Source organism: Hyla sarda, chromosome 1, assembly GCF_029499605.1.
Source record: "Hyla sarda isolate aHylSar1 chromosome 1, aHylSar1.hap1, whole genome shotgun sequence".
Classification (NCBI taxonomy): domain Eukaryota; kingdom Metazoa; phylum Chordata; class Amphibia; order Anura; family Hylidae; genus Hyla; species Hyla sarda.
In genome coordinates this window covers 461,413,370-461,433,847 of record NC_079189.1, presented here as the reverse complement: position 1 = coordinate 461,433,847, position 20,478 = coordinate 461,413,370, and the positions used below count along the sequence as shown (strand labels likewise).

Sequence of the window (20,478 nt, the reverse complement as noted above, 5' to 3'; positions counted from 1 at the left end):
AAAGGATTTAGACTTTTTTCCTGTCTAAATTTGTCGCACAGAAAGTCGCAGTCTAAATGGGGGACATTTATCAATGTTTGCTTATGTATTCATTTTTTTTAGTTATTTTTTCTTACAATTTTTTTTGCTTATGTGTGACTTATTTATCAACTGGTTTCAGCCTGTTGATAAATTTCTTTCACGTAAGCAACTTTTCTTTTTTTGCTTTGGTAGTGGCATTTTCTGCTCCATTTCTGAGCTGGAGTAAATTTAGTAGGTTTTTTCATGTAATGCGACTTTTTTGCGACTTTTGCACTTGATAAATCTCTGACCACTGCAAGTCAAAAATCACTTTTTGCTTTGGTAAGTAAGATTTTTATTTTTTGCTTAGGACACTGCACAATCAAAAAGTCTCAGAAAAAAGAGCGTAGGCGCACGTGAGACTTTTTTTGCGACAATTTTAAGCAAAAAAAAACTACTAAATGCTTTGCTAAATGTCCCCCATTATGTGCGACTTTTCTGCAACTTTTGCTTTAGAGGATTTTTAGAACATGATGCAGTTTAGTTTAGACAGAAAAATGCATTGGTGCTTAATTTATCAAAAGCGACTTTTCAGCGACAAGTCGCATCGGCTGAAAGTACGCTGAAATGTCAGGCCATGTTGAAGCAGGTTTAAATACAGTCTAAAGCATAGATCCCGAAGTCTGTGCGCAGAATTTATCAAGAGTCGTGTGACTTTTGATAAATTAGGCGCACAATAGACCGGCCTAACCCTCTGTAGTTTTGGTCTATATTGATGCGGGCAGCTTTGATAAATCTCCCCCTATGACTGTTTTATTAAATTTCCCCTCTATGTGTCCTGTGTATTCTCTGCCATTTGGCTAATATTAGCAAAGCATTACTTTTGCTAATAGACTATATCCCTCCACGTATGCGCTGATAGTAGACCTGCTTTAAAGGGCTACTCCGCCTCCAAAGGATACCCCCACGATCTTTGCTGCGCCACCGCAGACATCCGGTGCACGGAGTGAACTTCGCTCCATGACGGATAACTGTCGACACTGGGCGGAGGCTCGTGACATCACGGCCACGCCCCTCAATGCAAGTCTATGCGAGGGACGTGACTGGCATCATGCCTCCTCCCATAGACTTGCATTGAGCGGGCGTAGTCGTGACGTCACGAGCGGGGCACGACCGTGACATCACGAGCCTCCGGCGCTGCACAAGACTCTCTAAACAAATGCCGGGTGCAACATAGAGATTGCGGATAGGGGATAAGATGTCCAGGGGTGGAGTACCCCTTTAAGGTTCTCCTAGCTGCTGTCCTCCTGACAATCAGAAGGTGAGAAGGAATGTCCAAGCATTATGGCTCTAAACAGCTATGTTCATTACAAAGGGTTTATTTTTAGATAAATGACAGAAAAAAAGTCTTCAAGGGTTATAATTTATTGTAGAGCTGCAAGCATATTCCGCTTATCAATGTAAATACTGATAAGTACCAGGAAGAACATAGGGTGTGTATTGCTGAGCCTTTGGTATGGTATGCAGACTGCTATTAGCTACAATAAAAGGAAAACTTTGACCAGGGATTGTCAGACATGGCCCACAATGTATTCATATCAATATATAGTTAAACATACAGCTATAGATGAATGACTGAATAATTAAACTTAGTCCGCCTAGTGCAATCCATGTATCGTGTCTGAACACAAGCCTTTTCACCTGTCTGTTACATATTACGGTCCCCAGGTTCCCCTAGGCCAGTTGTCTGTGCAAAGCAGCAGTAGTTTTGTAACAGCTGGAGGTCCACAGTTTGGCGACCACCTCCCTAGGACCTATACGAATACAGTTCAAATATACAGTTTCAATTTCTATCCTTTATGTATTAGTTCTTGTCAGTTGCATATAGGCTGCTGTTTATACTGATGGTACAGTGGCCATTCTGCTCTTAGGACTCCTTCCCAGGCCTGTGATAGCGCTAGGTCTGACAAAATCCACATTCTAGAAGCTTAAGGTTTTGAAATTCTGGATTTTAGAATTCTAAAATAAACATCCTGTTTCTCTCAGTGGTATCCTGAAGTGAATCACTTCTGTCGAGGAGTGCCCATTGTGCTGATTGGATGTAAAACAGATCTACGTATGGATAAAGAGCGGTTGCGCAAGCTAAAAACTTCACAACAGGAACCAGTCACATATTTCCAGGTAATACATTACTGGACATGGCTTTTTGCATATACCTATAATACATTTAAGTGGAATATTGTTAAAATATACAATTGAAGGAAAAAGTGACCCCTTTCCGCATGGAGTACTAATTAAATGGGGTCTGATTTATTATCTAAGTTACAAGTGTGTAGAGACTTAAAATCTAAATTATCACACGTCAAGACCGGGTGAGGGCTCCATTCTTTCGTTTATCTACATTGGATACAGTTTCACAACTTGGATGCCACTGTTGGAGAAAGAAAGCAAAGACACCATAGCTAGGTGGTTCAAACAAAACGTATTCAACAAGAGCAATAGCCGCCTCCTGGGCTGAGAAGGGAAGGCTACAAGAAAGCAGATGTCAGTCCTCTCCACATTCCTTCTTCTGTCATTATCGGTTACATAACAATCTCCTCTTTCCTTTGGCTACAAGTCTGCTATTGCTTTCAATGGTGCTGTCATACGAAGGAGAAAATAATTACACTTACTGGTAATCTTGTTCAATCGAACCACAACAGCACTTTCTCAATTCCTTTCTTTTCTTAATTGGTATTTGCTATTTTACTTGGGTAAAGCATATTAAAGAAAAAAACTTTAGGCTCATTGGTGTTTATTGGGCGATTGTTCTCATTCCTTTTGACTAACAAAGCTACTATGGAGAAGGCTCTTATGCATGTCTTTAAAGGGGTACTCCACTGGAAAACTTTTTTTTTTTTTAATCAACTGGTGCCAGAAAGTTGAACAGATTTGTAAATTAAAATTTAAAAATCTTAATCCTTCCAGTACTTATCAGCTGCTATATGCTCCACAGGAAGTTTTTCTTATTGAATTTCCTTTGTCTGGCCACAGTGCTCTCTGCTGACACCTCTGTCCAGAGTAGGAGAAAATGCACATAGCAAACCTATCCTGCTTCGGACAGTTCCTAAAATGGACACAGGTGTCAGCAGGGAGCACTGTGGTCAGACTGAAAGGAGATTTTAAAAGAAAATTCCTGTGGAGCATTTAGCAGCTAATAAGTACTGGAAGGATTAAGATTTTTAAATAGAAGTAATTTACAAATATGTTAAACTTTCTGGCACCAGTTGATTTAAAAAAAAAAAATAAAATAAAATGTAACCCACCACGATGGAGGAGGAGGGCGTGTTCTTTTTGTGTCTGGGTTTTCCAGTCCTTGGGGGGGGGGGGGGGGGGGGAGGGAGATCGGGGGTCTTTCTCCATAGTGCTGTTGTGGGTGAAGAAATCACAATTACTGGTAAGTGCAATTGCTGATTTATTGAGAGGAACAAAAGAACTAACCAGGCTTTGTGTGCCCTTTATTTAACCCCTTAAGGACGCAGGGTATATCTATACGCCCCCGTTTCAGAGTCCTTAAGGACTCAAGGCGTATGGGTAGGCCCTGCATTCTTCTGGCCCCTGCCAATGGCCGGGCAGGGACTGGACCAGGATACCTGCTGATATTGTTCAGCAGGCATCCCGGCATATCACCCATTGGGGTCCTGAGGTCCCCCTATATCAGCGATCGCCGCAAATCGCGTGTCAACTCAGACGTGCGATTTGCGGTTATTCCGGGTCAATCAGGTCACTGGTGATCCGGAAAAAAGGGTGAATGGGGCTGTCCAAGACAGCCCCATTCACCCTTACTCAGCAGGAGTGAGGTGGCACGGTTGTTGCCTCACGACCACGTGATTGATCGGTCGGAACGACCGACTAATCACGTACCTGCTGGGGACTGCGATCAGAGCGGAGATCAGTGGGAGTCTCCTACCTTGCCCTGGTCTGGCGGGGGGTCCCCTCAGGATCGGTAGCGGCGGCAGGATACAGCAGGAGGTGAGGCCTGTTCACCTCCTGCTGTTGCTTAACAACAACTCTTGGCATGCAAAGCCAAAGGGCATGCTGGGAGTTGTAGTTTTGCAACAGCTGGAGTTCCAACTACAACTCACAGCATACCCTTTGGTAGTCTGTGCATACTGGGGGTTTTAGTTATGCAACAGAGTGGGGCACTTTTTTTCTATTAAAAAGTGTGCATCCAGCATGTGCATAACTACAACTCCCAACAAGCACAGACTACCAAAGGGCATGCTGGGAGTTGTAGCAGTGTGCCCCCAGCTGTTGCAAAACTACAACTCTCAGCATGCCCTTCGGCTGTCAATGCATGCTGATTGTTGCAGTTTTGCAACAGCTGGAGACACATTGGTTCTGAAACAGAGTTTGTTACCTTACCCAGTGTTTTGCAACCAGTGTGCTTCCAGCTGTTGCAAAAATACAACTCCAAACATGCACTGAGAGACTGTACATGCTGGGAGTTCTAGTTTTGCAACAGCTGGAGGCACACTGGTTTCAAAACACTGAGAGAGTTACTTAACTCAGTGTTTCGCAACCAATGTGCCTACAGCTGTTGCATAACTACTACTCCCAGCATGTATGGTCTGGGGGGCTTTTTTTTTTCTCCTTTAACCCCTTATGAAAAGGTAAAGTTACTCCAAGTGTAAAAATAAAATTTACACTAACATGCTGGTGTTGCCCCATACTTTTAATTTTCACAAGTGGTAAAAGGAAAAAAGACCCCCAAAATTTGTAACAATTTCTCCCCATTTTGGAAACTACACCCCTCACGGAATGTAATAAGGGGTACAGTGAGCATTTACACCCCACAGGTGTCTGACAGATATTTGGAACAGTGGTCCGTAAAAATGAAAAAAAAAAATGTTTTCATTTGCACAGCCCACTGTTCCAAAGGTCTGTCAAACGCCAGTGGGGTGTAAATGCTCACCGCACCCCTTATTAAATTCTGTGAGGGGTGTAGTTTCCAAAATGGGGTCACGTGTGGGGGGGGGGGGGTCTTTGTAAACGCACATGGCCTCCCACTTCTATTCCAACCAAAATCTCTCACCAAAAGCCCAATGGCGCTCCTCCTCTTCTGAGCATTGTAGTTCACCCGCAGAGCATTTTACATCCACATATGGGGTATTTCCATACTCAAAAAATGGGGTTACAAATTTTGGGAGGCTTTTTCTCCAATTACCCCTTGTGAAAATGAAAAATTTGGGGTAACACCAGCATTTTAGTGGAATTATTTTTTTTTTTTTCATTTTCACGTCCAACTTTAGCAGAAATTTGTCAAGCACCTGTTAGGGCTCACTGTACCCCTTGTTACGTTCCTTGAGGGATGTAGTTTCCAAAATAGTATGCCATGTGGTTTTTTATTTTGCTGTTCTGGCACCATAGGGGCTTCCTAAATGCAACATGTCCCCCAAAAACTATTTCAGCTAAATTTTCTTTCCAAAAGCCAAATGTGACTTCTTCTCTTCTGAGCATTGTAGTGCGCCAGCAGAGCACTTGTATTTCCATACTCAGAAGAGATGGGGTTACAAATTTTGGGGGGCATTTTCTCCTATAACCCCTTGTAAAAATGTAAAATTTGGGGGTAAACCAGCATTTTAGTGAAAAAAATAAATAAATTAATTTACACATCTGACTTTAACGAAAAGTCGTCAAACACCTGTGGGGTGTTAAGGCTCAGCGGACCCCTTGTTACGTTCCTTGGGGGGGGGGGGGTGTAGTTTATAAAATAGTATGCCATGTGGGGGGTTTTCTGCTGTTTTGCTAGGGGCTTCCTAAATGTGACATACGCCCCAAAAACCATTTCAGAAAAACTCGCTCTCCAAAATCCCATTGTCGCTCCTTCCCTTCTGAGCCCTCTAGTGCACCCACAGAGCACTTTACATCCACATAAGAGGTATTTTCTTACTCGAGAGAAATTGGGTTACAAATTTTGGGGGGGCTTTCTCCTTTTACCCCTTGTAAAATTTCAAAAACTGGGTCTACAAGAACATGCGAGTGTAAAAAATGAAGATTTTGAATTGTCTCCTTTACCTTGCTGCTATTCCTGTGAAACACCTAAAGGGTTAACACTTTCTGAATGTCATTGTGAATACTTTGGGGGGTGCCGTTTTTATAATGGGGTATATCTAATAAGACCCCTCAAATCCACTTCAAAACTGAACTAGTCCCTGAAAAATTCCGATTGTGAAAATTGTGGCAAATTTGGAAAATTGCTGCTATACTTTGAAGCCCTCTGATGTCTTCCAAAAGTAAAAATGTCAACTTCATGATGCAAATATAAAGTAGACGTATTGTATATGTGAATCAATATATAATTTATTTGGAATGTCTATTTTCCTTACAAGCAGAGAGTTTCAAAGTTAGAAAAATGCAAAATTTTCAAACTTTTCATGACATTTTGGGATTTTTCACCAAGAAAGGATGCAAGTAACGATGAAAATTTACCACCGTGTTAAAGTAGAATATGTCACGAAAAAACTCTAGACAGTGGTCCTTAAGGTGAAAAAGGGTTCAGTCCTTAATGGGTGAAGCACATGTGAAACCCACACTTCCCTTATCTCCTTAATGGAAACATCTTTTTTAAATGGGCACTGTCATGAAGTACAAAAATTGATATGTTGTAGTACTTAAGTACTACAACATATCTCTAATATACTTTAATTAAAAAAAGTGATTTTAAACAAGTTTAAAATCACTTTTCAATTCGGCCACTAGGGGGTCGCCCTCCTAGTGGCCGAATGCATTCGGCAGTGACGTCACTACTGAATTTCGACTCATTGAAGACTGGCAATGAGTCGAAATTCAGGCATTGCGCTGCTCGCTCCCGCCTGTCAAACAGGAGAGAGTGAGCACGCTGATAGCTGGGGCTGCGCGCATTGGTCAGCTCCACTCGCCTCGCGCATGGCTCCGCCCGCCCCCTTTACCCTATCCCTGTGCCCACTAGTGTCACATGTGGCCCCCCCCCCCCCCCCGCGAGCGCTACCATCACCGCTAGCGGGGTGGGTCCCTGTGCCCACTAGCGGTGTCACAAGAATGCCGAGCACTGCTCTGTTCCCCGTCCCTGTCAGCTGTCAGGGTACAGGAACAGATTTAAAAGCCTCGCGTGCAGTACTATGCAAATAGCGTAGGGCTAACGCCAGGCTCCTAGCGCTGCCTATGTTAGCCCTACGCTATTTGCGTAGTTTTGCGCCGTACTAAGTTAGCCGCGCGCGAGGCTTTTAAATCTATTCCCGTACCCTGAGACTCTCAGGGTACGGGAATAGATTTTGAAGCCTCACACGCGGCTAACGTAGTACTGTGCAGGCGCAGCACTAAGCAAATAGCGTAGGGCTAACGTAGGCAGCGCTAGGAGCCTGGCGTTAGCCCTACGCTATTTGCATAGTACTGCGCATGCGCACAAGGCTTTTAAATCTGTTCCCGTACCCTGACAGCTGACAGGGACGGGGAACAGAGCCGCGCTCTGCATTCTTGTGACACCGCTAGTGGGCACAGGGACCCCGCTAGCGGTGATGGTAGCGCTCGCGGGAGGCATTCTTGTGACACTATGACATTAGACAATAGGGTGCCTCCAGCTGTTTCACAACTACAATTCTCAGCATGGCCTGACAGCTAATAGCAATCATGGGATTTGTAGTTGGGAGTTGTAGTTGGGAAACAGCTGGAGGCACCCTATTAGATAAATAAAACACTCATGCATAGACTATGTGAGGGCGGAAGCAAGCGCCCAGCAAGGCATCAGTGACATCACGCCTGCTGGGAAGCGCTGCTTCCTGCCCTGCTTTATAGAGCAAATTTAGAAGCACAAAATCTGCTCTATTAAAGCGATTAAAACATTTTTTGAAGCCAGGTAGGGGGTTAGGGCTAGATTACTACTAGGTAGGGACATATTAGATTATATAGTACTTGGTGGGAGCTATCCTTTAAGTTCACTCTTAAAGCTGTTAACACAGAACGTTACTTTCACCCTGCACTGTGTCTCAATTTCCTAGATATGCTAAATCTTATTTGCCCACAGCAACCAATCACAGCTTAGCTTTTATTTCTCAAATTACTTGTATAAAATTAAATGGTGAGGGGAACTTTGTCCGCCATTACAGATTATCGGAGCGCCACAGCAGCGCTGCGGGCGAACCGTTCATCTATTTTTAACATGCGCATTGCCGCAGATGCCGTGGTCATGCCGTGATCTGTACTGATCACGGCCTATGAGGGGTTAATGGTGGACATTGCCCGATCGCGGATGTCTGCCATTACCGGCAGGCCCCCGGCTTCTGATAGCAGCCGGAACCTGCCGTGTATGACACTAGCACCACTTTGATTCTCGTGGTCATACACAGGACGTAAATGTACGTCCTGGTGCGCGAAGTACCGCCAAACCAGGACGTACATTTACGTCCGTGGTCGTTAAGTAGTGGTGGTTTAACCCCTTAACGACCACGGACGTAAATGTACATCCTGGTTTGGCGGTATTTCGCGCACCAGGACTTACATTTACATCCTGTGTATAACCGCGAGCATCGGGACAGTGCTCGCATCATACACGGCAGGTTCCGGCTGCTAGCGTGCGGATGTCTGACAATAAACCCCGTAGATGCAGTGATCAATACAGATCCGATCCGATCATCCAGCATGGCAGCCGGAGGTCCCCTCACCTGGCTCCGGCAGTCTCCCGGGTTCTTCTGCTCTGGTCTGAGATCGAGCAGACCAGAGCAGAAGATGACAGCATTGACCAGTATTATCGATGTCCTATGCATAGCACTGAACAGTATTAGCAATCAAATGATTGCTATAGATAGTCTCCTATGGGGACATAAAAAGTGTAAAAGAAAAGTTGAAAAATGTAAAAGTAAAAAAAAGTGAAAAATCCCCTCCCCCAATAAAAATTTAAATTGTCAGTTTTTCCCATTTTACCCCCAAAAAGCATATATATAATAAATATAATTATTTTTTTTAATAAACATATTTGGTATGGCTGCGTGCGTAAATGTCCGAACTATCAAAATATGTTAATGATCTCCGTATGATAAATGGCATAAACGTAAAAAATAAAAAGTCCAAAAATGCTGCTTTTGTCACATTTTTATTAAATAAAAATTATAAAAAATCATCTAAAAGTTTTATATATGCAAATGTGGTATCGATAAAAAAAATACAGATGACGGCGCAAAAAAATGAGCCCTCATACCGCCCTATATACGGAAAAATGAAAAAGTTATAGGTGGTCAAAATAGGGCAATTTTAGATTACTGATTTTGTACAAAAAGTTCTAGATTTTTTTTTTTTAAGCGGTACAAAAATATAAAAGTATCTAGCCATGGGTATCATTTTAATCGTATTGACCCACAGAATAAAGAACACACGTCATTTTTACCGTAAAGTGTATAGTGTGAAAACAAAACCTTCCAAAATGTGCAAAATTGTGGTTTTCATTAAAATTTCCTCCTTAAAAATTTTCTTTCGGTTTGCCGTACATTTTATTGTAAAATAAGGTTTCATTACAAAGTACAATTGGTCACGCAAAAAACAAGCCCTTATATGGGTCTGTAGAGTTATGGATTTTAGAAGGAGAGGAGGAAAAAACGAAAACGCTAAAATAAAATTGGCCTGGTCCTTAAGGTTAAAATGGGCTTGGTTAAACCCCTCGCACACTTACATTAAAGGGGTACTCCCCTGGAGTAATTTGTAAATTACTTCTATTAAAAAAATCCTTCTTAATCCTACCAGTACTTAACAGCTGCTATGATCCATAGTAAGTTCTTTTCTTTTTGAATTTGCTGTCTGACCACAGTGCTCTCTGCTGACACCTGTTTATTTTAGGAACTGTCCAGAGTAGGAGCAAATCCCCATAGCAAACCTCTCCTGCTCCGGACAGTTCCTAAAATGGACAGAGGTATCAGCAGAGAGCATTGTGGTCAGACAGAAAGGAAATTCAAAAAGAAAAGAACTTCCTGTGAATCATAACAGCAGCTGATAAATACTGGAAGGATTAAGATTTTTAAATAGAAGTCATTCACAAATCTGTTTAATTTTCTGGCACCAGTTGATTTAAACTAAAATGTTTTCCAGTGGAGTACCCCTTTAAGTTGGGTGGTTTTTGGGTGTGAGGTCGCAGACCTGCTCAGCTAATTGGTGGCTGACTGGATGAGCAGCCTTGTGACATCACACTCCTAACTAGGAAGCTCTGCACAGCAGGGAATGGAGCTCTGTAATACCACAGCACAGGAGTGAGGAAGGTAGGTAGGGGTTTGGTCTGTTTTAGAATTCACACTCCCTGAGCAAATGTATAAAAACCTTGTTTCCTAGATAACCAGTGTCATAAATAAATTCTATACTTGTGTGCCATGAATGTATTAAGTGTTGCAATGTGAGTACAGTGTTTCGGAAGCTGTGTGTGCTAAATATACAAAGAATTATTATTAATAATGTGGCATAGTGGATGGTAATCTGTTAGGGTTTTCAGCTTGATGTACCTTGTAGTAAATGCAACAAAAAGCTGCTCATGTAGCGTAAAGCTTTACTCATAATGTCACAGACCTGAGGAGGAATAAGTCCAGACTCTTTATAAGGAGCTCATAATGGATTATGTGAGAAAAAATAAATCAAAGAGATGTTTAAGAGCTGTTATACACAATGAGACTTGTAAAACCCTTGAGGGAACACATGACACGTTATGTTTAATAATGGATATAATTTAGACTCCTTGTAAGCCAATAGCATCGGTGAAACTGACGTCACTAGTGTAATCTGACAATTGTTGCCATTGTTTACACAATAAGATGTTATTTTATGTTATATTGACAGCTTGCTTCCAGAATCAACAAAGGTAGATGGCAAAAACTTCTGAGAACTCTCAAACACACTGGCAAGTTTCTGCTGGCGGTTACTCTGAACAATTGCCATAATAAAATGGTTATATAGTATGCATCTGGTTGTGAAATTCAGCTTTATCAGTTCAAAAGGTTGTCTGGGCAAAGGAGGGTGTGTTAGACATAAAGGAGCTATACTTACTTACCTACCTACATTACCTTACCTACCTACCTTGGTGCATAATCTCATGAGGAACTGCCCTCTCAGACACAGACCGCCTAGACACGCTGCAGTCTGGTTGAGCAGGCAGTACAGTGCAGTCCATGCTCCTTGTAGGTTTTCAGGTTTGTCTGTTAATGCAAACATGTTACGGTTACAGCAGAATATATAGAATATAAATGAGCACTGAAAATATTAAATATTTTGCAATGCATTACAGCTATAATCAGTCTCTCAACACATTTTGATCAAATTGTATTACCTTCCACTAACATTGAGGTGGTCTGATATTGGACTGACTGACTTGCCCCTCTTGGGGTCTTTGGGCTAGGTTCAGGCCTCTAGAACAGATTACGTTCTGCAGTGTCAAATGGTTCTGGCTGGTCCACTGCAGGATGGTCAACAACAGAGCCAGACAGACTCTACTGGCTATTGTTTGGTCTGGTGGGTTTCCCGCTTGTAGTTGTAATTTTGCTTTATTTTTTTACAGTACAAGAAAAACTACACGCAACACTTTTTATCCTTTTTTTTTTTTTTTTTTTCCTTTTCTTTAAATTGTATCTGCAACCTCAAGCGAAACCTTTGACACTGATTGGTACCTTGCTTTCGGGTGTTATCCTGGGTTACAGTAACAGCTTGTGAAGTGAATGGAGCCAAGTTGTAATACCACCCAGAACTAGAGTACATGTGTGGTGCTTGGATAACCCCCTTTAACCTCAGGCTTGTGTGGGATCTCACTATACTTTGCTCAAATTAAAAACACATAAAGCAGACAGGGAGAATTGCACTACCAAAAGTGGGCAGTGTAGTCTGCTCTATATAATCCCACATAGAAGCTGTAGACATTTGGGAAATGAACAGAAGAGAGCAATTGATAGACCACCTTCAGTCCACGAACAGCAAGTATACTGTGGTAGAGGCTGGAACACCTTTTCTGATGGGTCAATGCATACCCCAAATGCATGGTCTGAATGAGTTATCAAAACCTGTCCAAAAAGAAACGTTGTTGAGTTGCCCATAGCAACCAATCAGATCACGTTTGCAGAGGCCTTGTCAAAAATGAAAGCAGCACTCCGATTGGTTGCTATAGGCAACTCAGTAACTTTCCCTCTGGCTAGATTTGGATAAATCTCCCCCATAATGTGTATGGGGACTTAGGAATATTAACAAACTTCCTGTAGACTTTAGTACAGATATTTGGATTTGCTAAAAAAAATTGTAAGACCAGATGCAAGACCGAGCCGAACTTCTCGGCTCGGCAGTTGCTGACTTTATCCTGCATAAATGAGTTCAGCTTTCAGGTGCTCCGGTGGGCTAGAGCCTCTCTCCTAGGACTGTATCCCCCTTTTCCAGCCCATCGGAGCACCTGAAAGCTGAAATAATTTATACAGGCTAAAGTCAGCAACCACCGAGCCGAGAAGTTCGCGACGAATCGACTTACTTTAACTTCGTCCATCACTAGTCAAGACTTATCTCTAGGTCTTGCTTAGACTGGGCATGGTAGGTGCTTATACAGAACTCTGCTAGTTGTACACCATGACTGTAGAGAGAAATAAATGTTACAGATGTATAACCGGTGATATTAACTTTTAGTTTTTGCATTTATTTCTTAAAGGGTGAAGCCACATGTAAAAGTATACAAGCTGAGGAGTACCTGGAATGTTCCGCAAAGTTTCAGGAGAATGTAGATAATGTTTTCAGAGAAGCCACCTTGATCGCACTCAATGGCATGAAAAAGGAACAGAGGATGAGGAGGAAAAAGAAGAGTTGCCTTCTTCTCTAAGCCTTTTTGTTCTGTGGTGTACTTTATCCAATGATTTACTGTCTGCCACATCATGACGCTTGTTTGGACTACACTTTATAATGGACCCAGACTGTTATTGTAAATAGATTCCATTTTATTTGTACTATGGCTGATTTCAAAGCATGTTATTACTCCTTACTCACCTTTAAAGTTGGTGCAACTTTCTACCAACAAACTGAAAGCAAAGCCATAGTGTTCTTATAATCTGCAAACTGATGGACAAGAAGAAGAAATGGGGCCGTTCTCCAGCACCACTGCCATCATGCATCACTTTTTTTGACAGAAAACTTTGTGTTATAAGCCGGAAATGAACAGTTACCATGTGTACTACAGCTGCCAAAAAGTACATATGAATAAATGGTTTTAAAATGTTAGTGGTACTAGAGAGAGGAAGTTGGAAATTAGTGAACTTTTTCTTCAGAAGATGTTGCATCAATGGGGGACATTCTAATACATGTGCATAATTGTTGAGAATTTTTTCCTTCTCTAAATACTGCCCTGTTATATGGTACATTGTTTAAAGCCAGAACACAGGGGCGAGTTACCCGTGCTGAGGAAGAATGGTGCAGTTGCCCATAGCAACCAATCAGAATGCGCATTAATTTTTATTTTTTTGAGGACTAAACAAGAAAAGTGGTTTGGTTGCCATGTGCAACTCCAGTAAACCATACCGATCCAAATATCTGTGGAGAAACCTTTATGAGGAGGAACAGTTTTGCTAATGAATGTAGGGGCAGAAATATCTATATTTCTAAGGATTAATCTACATCATTAATCTACAAAATATCATCTATGTGGTTTTACTGAGGGAGAGAACCCATTTATGTGATGCTAACAGTTGTGTGAACGTACAGTAATTTGGCTCATGGCGATCCTCGCAGCTCGGCTGTTGATTACTTTAGTCTGCATAAATTAGTTCAGCTTTCCAAGGGCTCCAGTTGCCTGGAAAAGGTGGATACAGACCTAGGAGACCTAAGACTGTCATCCCGGACTTTTCCAGGCAACCTTAGCCCTTGAAAAGCTGAACTAATTTATGCAGACTAAAGTCTGAGCTGCGAGGTTCGCTACGAGCCAATTTACTGTAAGTTTGCCCAACTCTAACAGACTTTAGCAGTTTTACTTGACAGGCATCATCTACTGCACAGTTTTGCAGTAGATTACAGAAGTAAACGAAGGACCACAGGATCAAGCCCCATAGAAAGGCTGTGTTCCCAGAAACGGTTTGTATTTTTTTAACTCCTTTTGGTATTTTTTTTTTTAGCTGTTTGTGGTTCAAAAAACAACCCTAATACTGCAGGAAATGCCAAGTGATAAGTAAAAAAAAACAGACTATAAAACACTTTATCCTGCATTCTGAATGCTTGTGTACCCACCTTCTCCGCTCCCCTTATGCAATTTCAAAAGTGCCCAATCCATCTGTTCAGAACTGTTTTCGTGTTACCAGAAACTGTTGCACACCAGGCTCCCAACTGCACCCATTGAATGTTCTAGAGGCTACTTCTGAGTTAAGTCCCAAACCATAAAGTGATGCACAGCAGGTGCCAGTTTAAGAAATCATTTTCTTTTATATATACTTATATACACACACCCACACACACAGTGGGGAGAACAAGTGTTTGATACACTGCTGATTTTGCAGGTTTTCCTACATACAAAGCATGTAGAGGTCTATAATTGTTATCATAGGTCCTCAATGTGAGAGATGGAATTTAAAACAAAAATCCCCCCAAAACATCACATTATATGATTTTTTTTTTCAAAGTTAATTTGCATTTTATTGCATGACAAGTATTTGATATATCAAAAAAGCATAACTGAAAGGGGTACTCTGGGGAACTAAAGCCCATCCTTACCCTCTCAACAACCTATTTGTCTAAATGCCATTCATTAGCTATATAGAATAGTTTCGCTCTTTCCGCTGTCACCTACATGCAGGGAGTGAATGAAAGACATCATTATCAGATCTACCTTGTCTTTGTGCAAAGCCCTCTCTAAGAGTAGCCCCCCACCCTCCTCTAAGACAAACACCACGTCATTTCTGACTTGTCTAGGAGTCTAGCTTCACAGCCACACCTCCCCTCCCTGTGCGAGGATCTTGCTGGGAGAGAAACAGCCCAGTGTCTCCCAAGCAAATAACGCTGCTCTTTGCCTGCTGTAGATTTAATCACTAACTGCTGCCATTCACAGCATAGCATGATTTATTGCTTGGTGCGTGTTGCTGACTGTTTACAACAACAAAGCATGCACACAGATATCAAAAGAAATTGGCTGGTAGCCATTACAGAGCCGAACTGACTGCTCGAGTTGTAGTCTGGGCTGCAAGCAAGAAAAAAAAAGAATATTCAGGAGACGAGGGCCACAGGAGCTGGAAAAATCACAAGGATAACTACAGGGGATTTTTCCGTTTTTGCACTTTCGTTTTTTGCTCCTTGCCTTTAAAAAATCATAAATCTTTTAATTTTGCACCTAAAAATCCATATGATTGCTTATTTTTTGCGCCACCAATTCTACTTTGTAATGACATCAGTCATTTTGCCCAAAAATCTACGGTGAAACGGAAAAAATAATAATTGTGAGACAAAATTGAAAAAAAAACAAAAAAACGCAGTTTTGTAACTTTTGGGGGCTTCCGTTTCTACGTAGTACATTTTTCAGTAAAAATGACACCTTATTATTCTGTAGGTCCATACAATTAAAATGATACCCTACTTATATAGGTTTGATTTTGTTTTACTTCTGGAAAAAATAACTACATGCAGGAAAATTTATACGTTTAAAAATGTCATCTTCTGACCCCTATAACTTTTTTATTTTTCCACGTACAGGGCGGTATGAGGGCTCATTTTTTGCGCCGTGATCTGAAGTTTTTATCAGTACGACATTTGTTTTGATCGGACTTTTTGATCACTTTGAATTCATTTTTTAATGGTATAAATAGTGACCAAAATACGCTTTTTTGGACTTTGGAATTTTTTTGTGCGTACGCCATTGACCGTGCGGCTTAATTAATGATATATTTTTATAGTTCGGACATTTACGTACGCGGCGATACCACATATGTTTATTTTTATTTACACTGTTTTATTTTTTTTATGGGAAAAGGGGGGTGATTCAAACTTTTATTAGGGAAGGGGTTAAATGACCTTTATTAACACTTTTTTTACTTTTTTTTTTGCAGTGTTATAGGTCCCATAGGGACCTATAACACTTCACACACTGATCTCTCATCCTGATCACAGGCGCGTATTAACACGCCTGTGATCAGTGTTATCGGCGCTTGACTGCTCCTGCCTGGATCTCAGGCACGGAGCAGTCATTCGTCGATCGGACACCGAGGAGGCAGGTAAGAGCCCTCCCGGTGTCCTGCAAGCTGTTCAGGACGCTGCGATTTCACCGCGGCGGTCCCGAACAGCCCGACTGACTAGCCGGAATACTTTCACTTTAGAAGCTTTGACCGCCGCTTCTAAAGGGTTAATACCGCACATTGCCGCGATCGGCGATGTGTGGTATTAGCCGCGGGTCCCGGCCGTTGATGAGCGCTGGGACCGACGCGATGTGATGCGGGGTCGCAGCGTGACCCCGCTTCATATCGCGGGAGCCGGCCCAGGACGTAAATATACGTCCTGCGTCGTTAAAGGGTTACAGAGTAATTTCCTCTGTAACTTTAAAGAAAAAAATATCAGGTCTGTGCGAATTCTTACTGGTTGGTAGGTGACCAAATTCTTATGTCATGCAATAAAATGCTAATACATTTTTAAAATCATACAAAAACAATAAAAAAAAAAAAAATCATGCAATGTGATTTTCTGGATTATTATTTTAGATTCAGTCTCACAGTTGAAAAGTACCAAAGATAATAACTATAGACCTCTACATGCTTTGTATGTAGAAAATTGGCAGTTTATCAAATGATTGTACTTACCTCTTGCTGCTCCCCCCCCCCCAAGTGCCTCAGTTGTCCTGCTGTGCACCTTTTCCTGGTTCATTGTGGTCTAGCAAATCGCTGGCCACAGCAATGTCCTGCCTTGGCAAGCGATTGGATGATTGGCAATGTATCGTATTGTGCCAGGCGGGAAAATATCTGCAACTCACCTGAGCCCTGCAGGCAGCTGCAGTAAGTGACAATGCTGGATTGCAGACAAGATAACTCAAACAATGATGTTATTGTGCTTTAAATGTCAACACATAACAGTGCAATATTATTTTACATTTATTTACCATTTTCCCAGTCATAACCGAAATATTTTTAACAACATGAACAAGTATTGCATGTCTCTGTAAACATTGTCATTGAGTGCACAACCTTGCTGAAGGCCATCTACCTTTTCACATATGTTCAGTTGTCAAGTATTTAAAGCGTGAATTGCCTCAATTAAAGAAAAATTAAAACATAAGCTTATCTGGTCGTCTCTCTGTTCCGCTGGGCACCTGAAGGTGGGTCAGGCAGGACGTCACATAAAGTAGATGTACTTGCTGTGCTCGCCTTGAACACCTTTCCAGAAAACGTGGCCTGGTACTTCAGATTCTCCCAAAACTGTCAGTTATATGCAGTCAACCCTGCAAAAGTAGCTGATGACAAGTGGTAACAGAGTGGTTTGATTCGTCTTGCGGTCCCTCATGGCATGTTGGGTATCATCACACTGCTGTAAAAGCTTAAGGTGTCTTGGACTTTCTGAAACACTAATGTCTCTCCCAGAGAGAAATAGAGAGCAGTATGATAGTTTAGTTACATGTGGAGGCTGGAAGAGATGTGTCAACCCACGGATCATCGTTTTTACGTATTTTACGATCATTGGTTACGTAACAGTCAAAGTCCATAATCATCAAGGTTTCTTCTCCTTGTTTTTCTGAAACTTAGCATGGACCACCTTTAAAGTTGTCAGGAAGTTACCCAGGAAAAGTACCAGAAAAGTGAGGGCCAGCACAAAAACCTATACATAAAACAGAAAAGAAAGATACAGTACATATTATAGATGCTGTAACTCAGAATCAGTGAAATATTTTTGCCAAGTTACAGTAGGGTTTATAAAACATTAGGGGTGTGAATCGCCAAGAATTTGGCGATTCGATTCGAATCGCGATACCAGTGTGGCGATTCGATATATCGCGATACCGTCTAGGTGACGATACATCGCGATATATCGCCCACCTGGGAGCATTCATAGATCCCAATAGACGCCGCTGTCAGCTTTGACAGCGGCGATCTAGTACTCCGGTGCACACTTTTTTTTATGTTATCCCGTCCGGGCTGCAAAATAAAATAAAACGCACTTTTCTTACGGAGGCGGGACATCGCTGCGGCTGGTGATAGGCTGAAGCTCCATGTGACGTGCCGGACTAACAGGAAGTAAGAAGAATACAGCCCGGGGACCGAACACCTTTACCGGAGCTCCGCGGGCTCGTTGGCAGGTAAGAAAAGTGCGTTTTATTAAAAATTCCACATCCCTAAAAGAATCGATTCAAAAATATTTTGAATCGATTCTGTATCGGCAAATGAAAAATCGCGATTATCGCGAGAATCGATTTTTTCTTACATCCCTATAAAACATGCCATGTAACATTAGCACATAACTGCAGTTGTCTGGGGAAAAAGGAGATATATATATTGGGAAAAGGATAGAATATATATTTTATTATACCCATAGTAGACTGCAGTTTTGTGAACGGCAAAAAAAACACAAATGTACACAATGCTTTTTGTTGCATACGTCTTTGCATGGGATGTCTATGTATACTTTTTTTCCTATACAAAACCATATACCTCAGTATACCTCAGTATACATAGACATCCCATGCAAAAATGTATGCAACAAGAAGCATTGTGTACACTTGTGTGTTTTTTGTTTTTTTTGCCATACACAAAACTGCAGTCCACTATGGGTTTGTGTCCTGTTTAAAAAACCATATACGAACCATATACGTTTTTTTACATTGAAGTCAATAAAAAACGGATGGGTCTATGGTGGCATATATATTTTTCTTGCACATGGCAAACCAAACCTACTTTCCTAGAAATTTCAATTTAACAAGCTGAACTTTATTGCAAGAAAGTGTTAAAAAAAATAAAAAGGTATACTTTTTTTTTTTTTTTTTTACTGATGCAACCAGACTAAATTGAAAACGCATACGGTTTAAAACCATAAGCAGTTTAAATTTACAGCACACATTTGCATAGTTTTGTCAGTTTTTAAGGCATACATTATGCAAAAAATATAACTGATGCAAAACAGTATATGGCAAAATCGTGATGTGAATGTAGCCTAAGTGGGAGCTGCATGGGATCAGGGTAGGTAAACCTCTAGAGCATACAGGACGTATCTGTAATCCCTGGTACTTGGCGCACCGGGACATACATGTACATCCTGCTAGCAGCAGCCGCCAAAGACCAACCGCTAATGGGAACATCAGCAAAGACACTAAAGCCTGCCATTAACCCTTCCAATGCAGTAATCAATACTGATCATGGAATCTAAAAAATAATGAGGTATTTGAGAGACTCATCTGACCACCTGCAGCACAATCCCACAATTGCACTGCAGGTGGTCAGATACCTCATTATACCTCATTATTTTTTAGATCCGATGAATTAAGATGGCAGCCAGAGCTCCTCTTACCTGCTCCTGTGCCGCTCCATTGATCTTCTATGGCTTGCCTTTGGGCAGGCCCTTGAACCAGATGTCCTATTACACTGATCAGCGCTATGCATAGCACCTAACAGTATTAATCAAAAGATTGCTATAGATGGAAGGAAAGATGGCTTTCCATTCTTCCTTGCTCTCTTATACCCACCCATCTTCTGCATATGTCAGATATCAGACGCACTGCTGTTCCCACATCAGGGGACTAATCATGTTACCCGCAGGCGCTGCTCTTCTCCTCCTCCTTCTGATCAGAAGTTCTGCAGCGCCCGCGGCTCACTGGCTTTCTGCGCTTGCAGGTGACAGCTTCCGTTCTCCGAACAGAAGTCCTGCGCCCGTGGCTCACAACCTGTTCATTTCCAGCGCCTGCGGGTAGAAATGATAAGTTCCCCGATGTGGGTAAAGCGCTGCAGCCGATTCATATTGTACAGAAAAAAAACACCAGTATTTGGTATGAACCTGTATACCGCCCAGCACTAGTCCACATAAGCGCTAGAACACAGAAAAAAAGCTTCCTCTTCACCGCTCCTCACTTTCTAGTGACATGGGGGGGCATTTATCAACGTCTTTAGTCATGTTTCGTGCAACTTTTTTTTTTTTTTTTTTTTTTTTTTTTTTTTACAGACAGCGAGAAAAGCAAATTTTCTTTCCCGCCTTTTTTTTTTGTAGAAAAAATAAATTGACTTGCAGTGGTCAGAAATGTATGAAGTGCGACAGTCGCAAAAAAGTCGCATTGCATGAAAAAACCTACTAACTTTACTCCAGCTCAGACATGGAGCAGAAAAAGCCAGTACCAAAGCAAAAAAAGAAGAAAAAAAAAAGTGCTTAAGTGAAAGAAATTTATCAACCGGCTGAAACCAGTTGATAAATAAGTCACACAATAAGCAAAAATATTGTAAGAAAAAAACAACAAAAAAAAAGGAATACATAAGCAAACATTAAATAAATGTCCCCATGGAGCCTATGCCCACAAGGCCACTGAAA

At 41.6% G+C, this 20,478-nt stretch overlaps 2 protein-coding genes across 2 annotated transcripts in view; one reads left to right on the top strand and one right to left on the bottom strand.

Moving 5' to 3' along the window:
• Positions 1-15,991, top strand: part of RHOF (ras homolog family member F, filopodia associated) — a 91,038-nt gene extending 75,047 nt beyond the window's left edge. The window contains exons 4-5 of the mRNA XM_056534897.1: positions 2,047-2,181; positions 12,668-15,991. Coding sequence (XP_056390872.1) covers positions 2,047-2,181; positions 12,668-12,835 — 303 coding nt within the window. The 3' untranslated portion in view covers positions 12,836-15,991. The remainder of the gene's footprint in view (positions 1-2,046; positions 2,182-12,667) is intronic.
• Positions 15,992-16,754: 763 nt separating this feature from the next.
• The window catches only part of TMEM120B (transmembrane protein 120B), a 65,855-nt gene continuing 62,131 nt past the window's right edge, over positions 16,755-20,478 (bottom strand). The window contains exon 12 of the mRNA XM_056534864.1: positions 16,755-17,787. Within this exon, the coding sequence (XP_056390839.1) occupies positions 17,680-17,787 (108 nt within the window). The 3' untranslated portion in view covers positions 16,755-17,679. The remainder of the gene's footprint in view (positions 17,788-20,478) is intronic.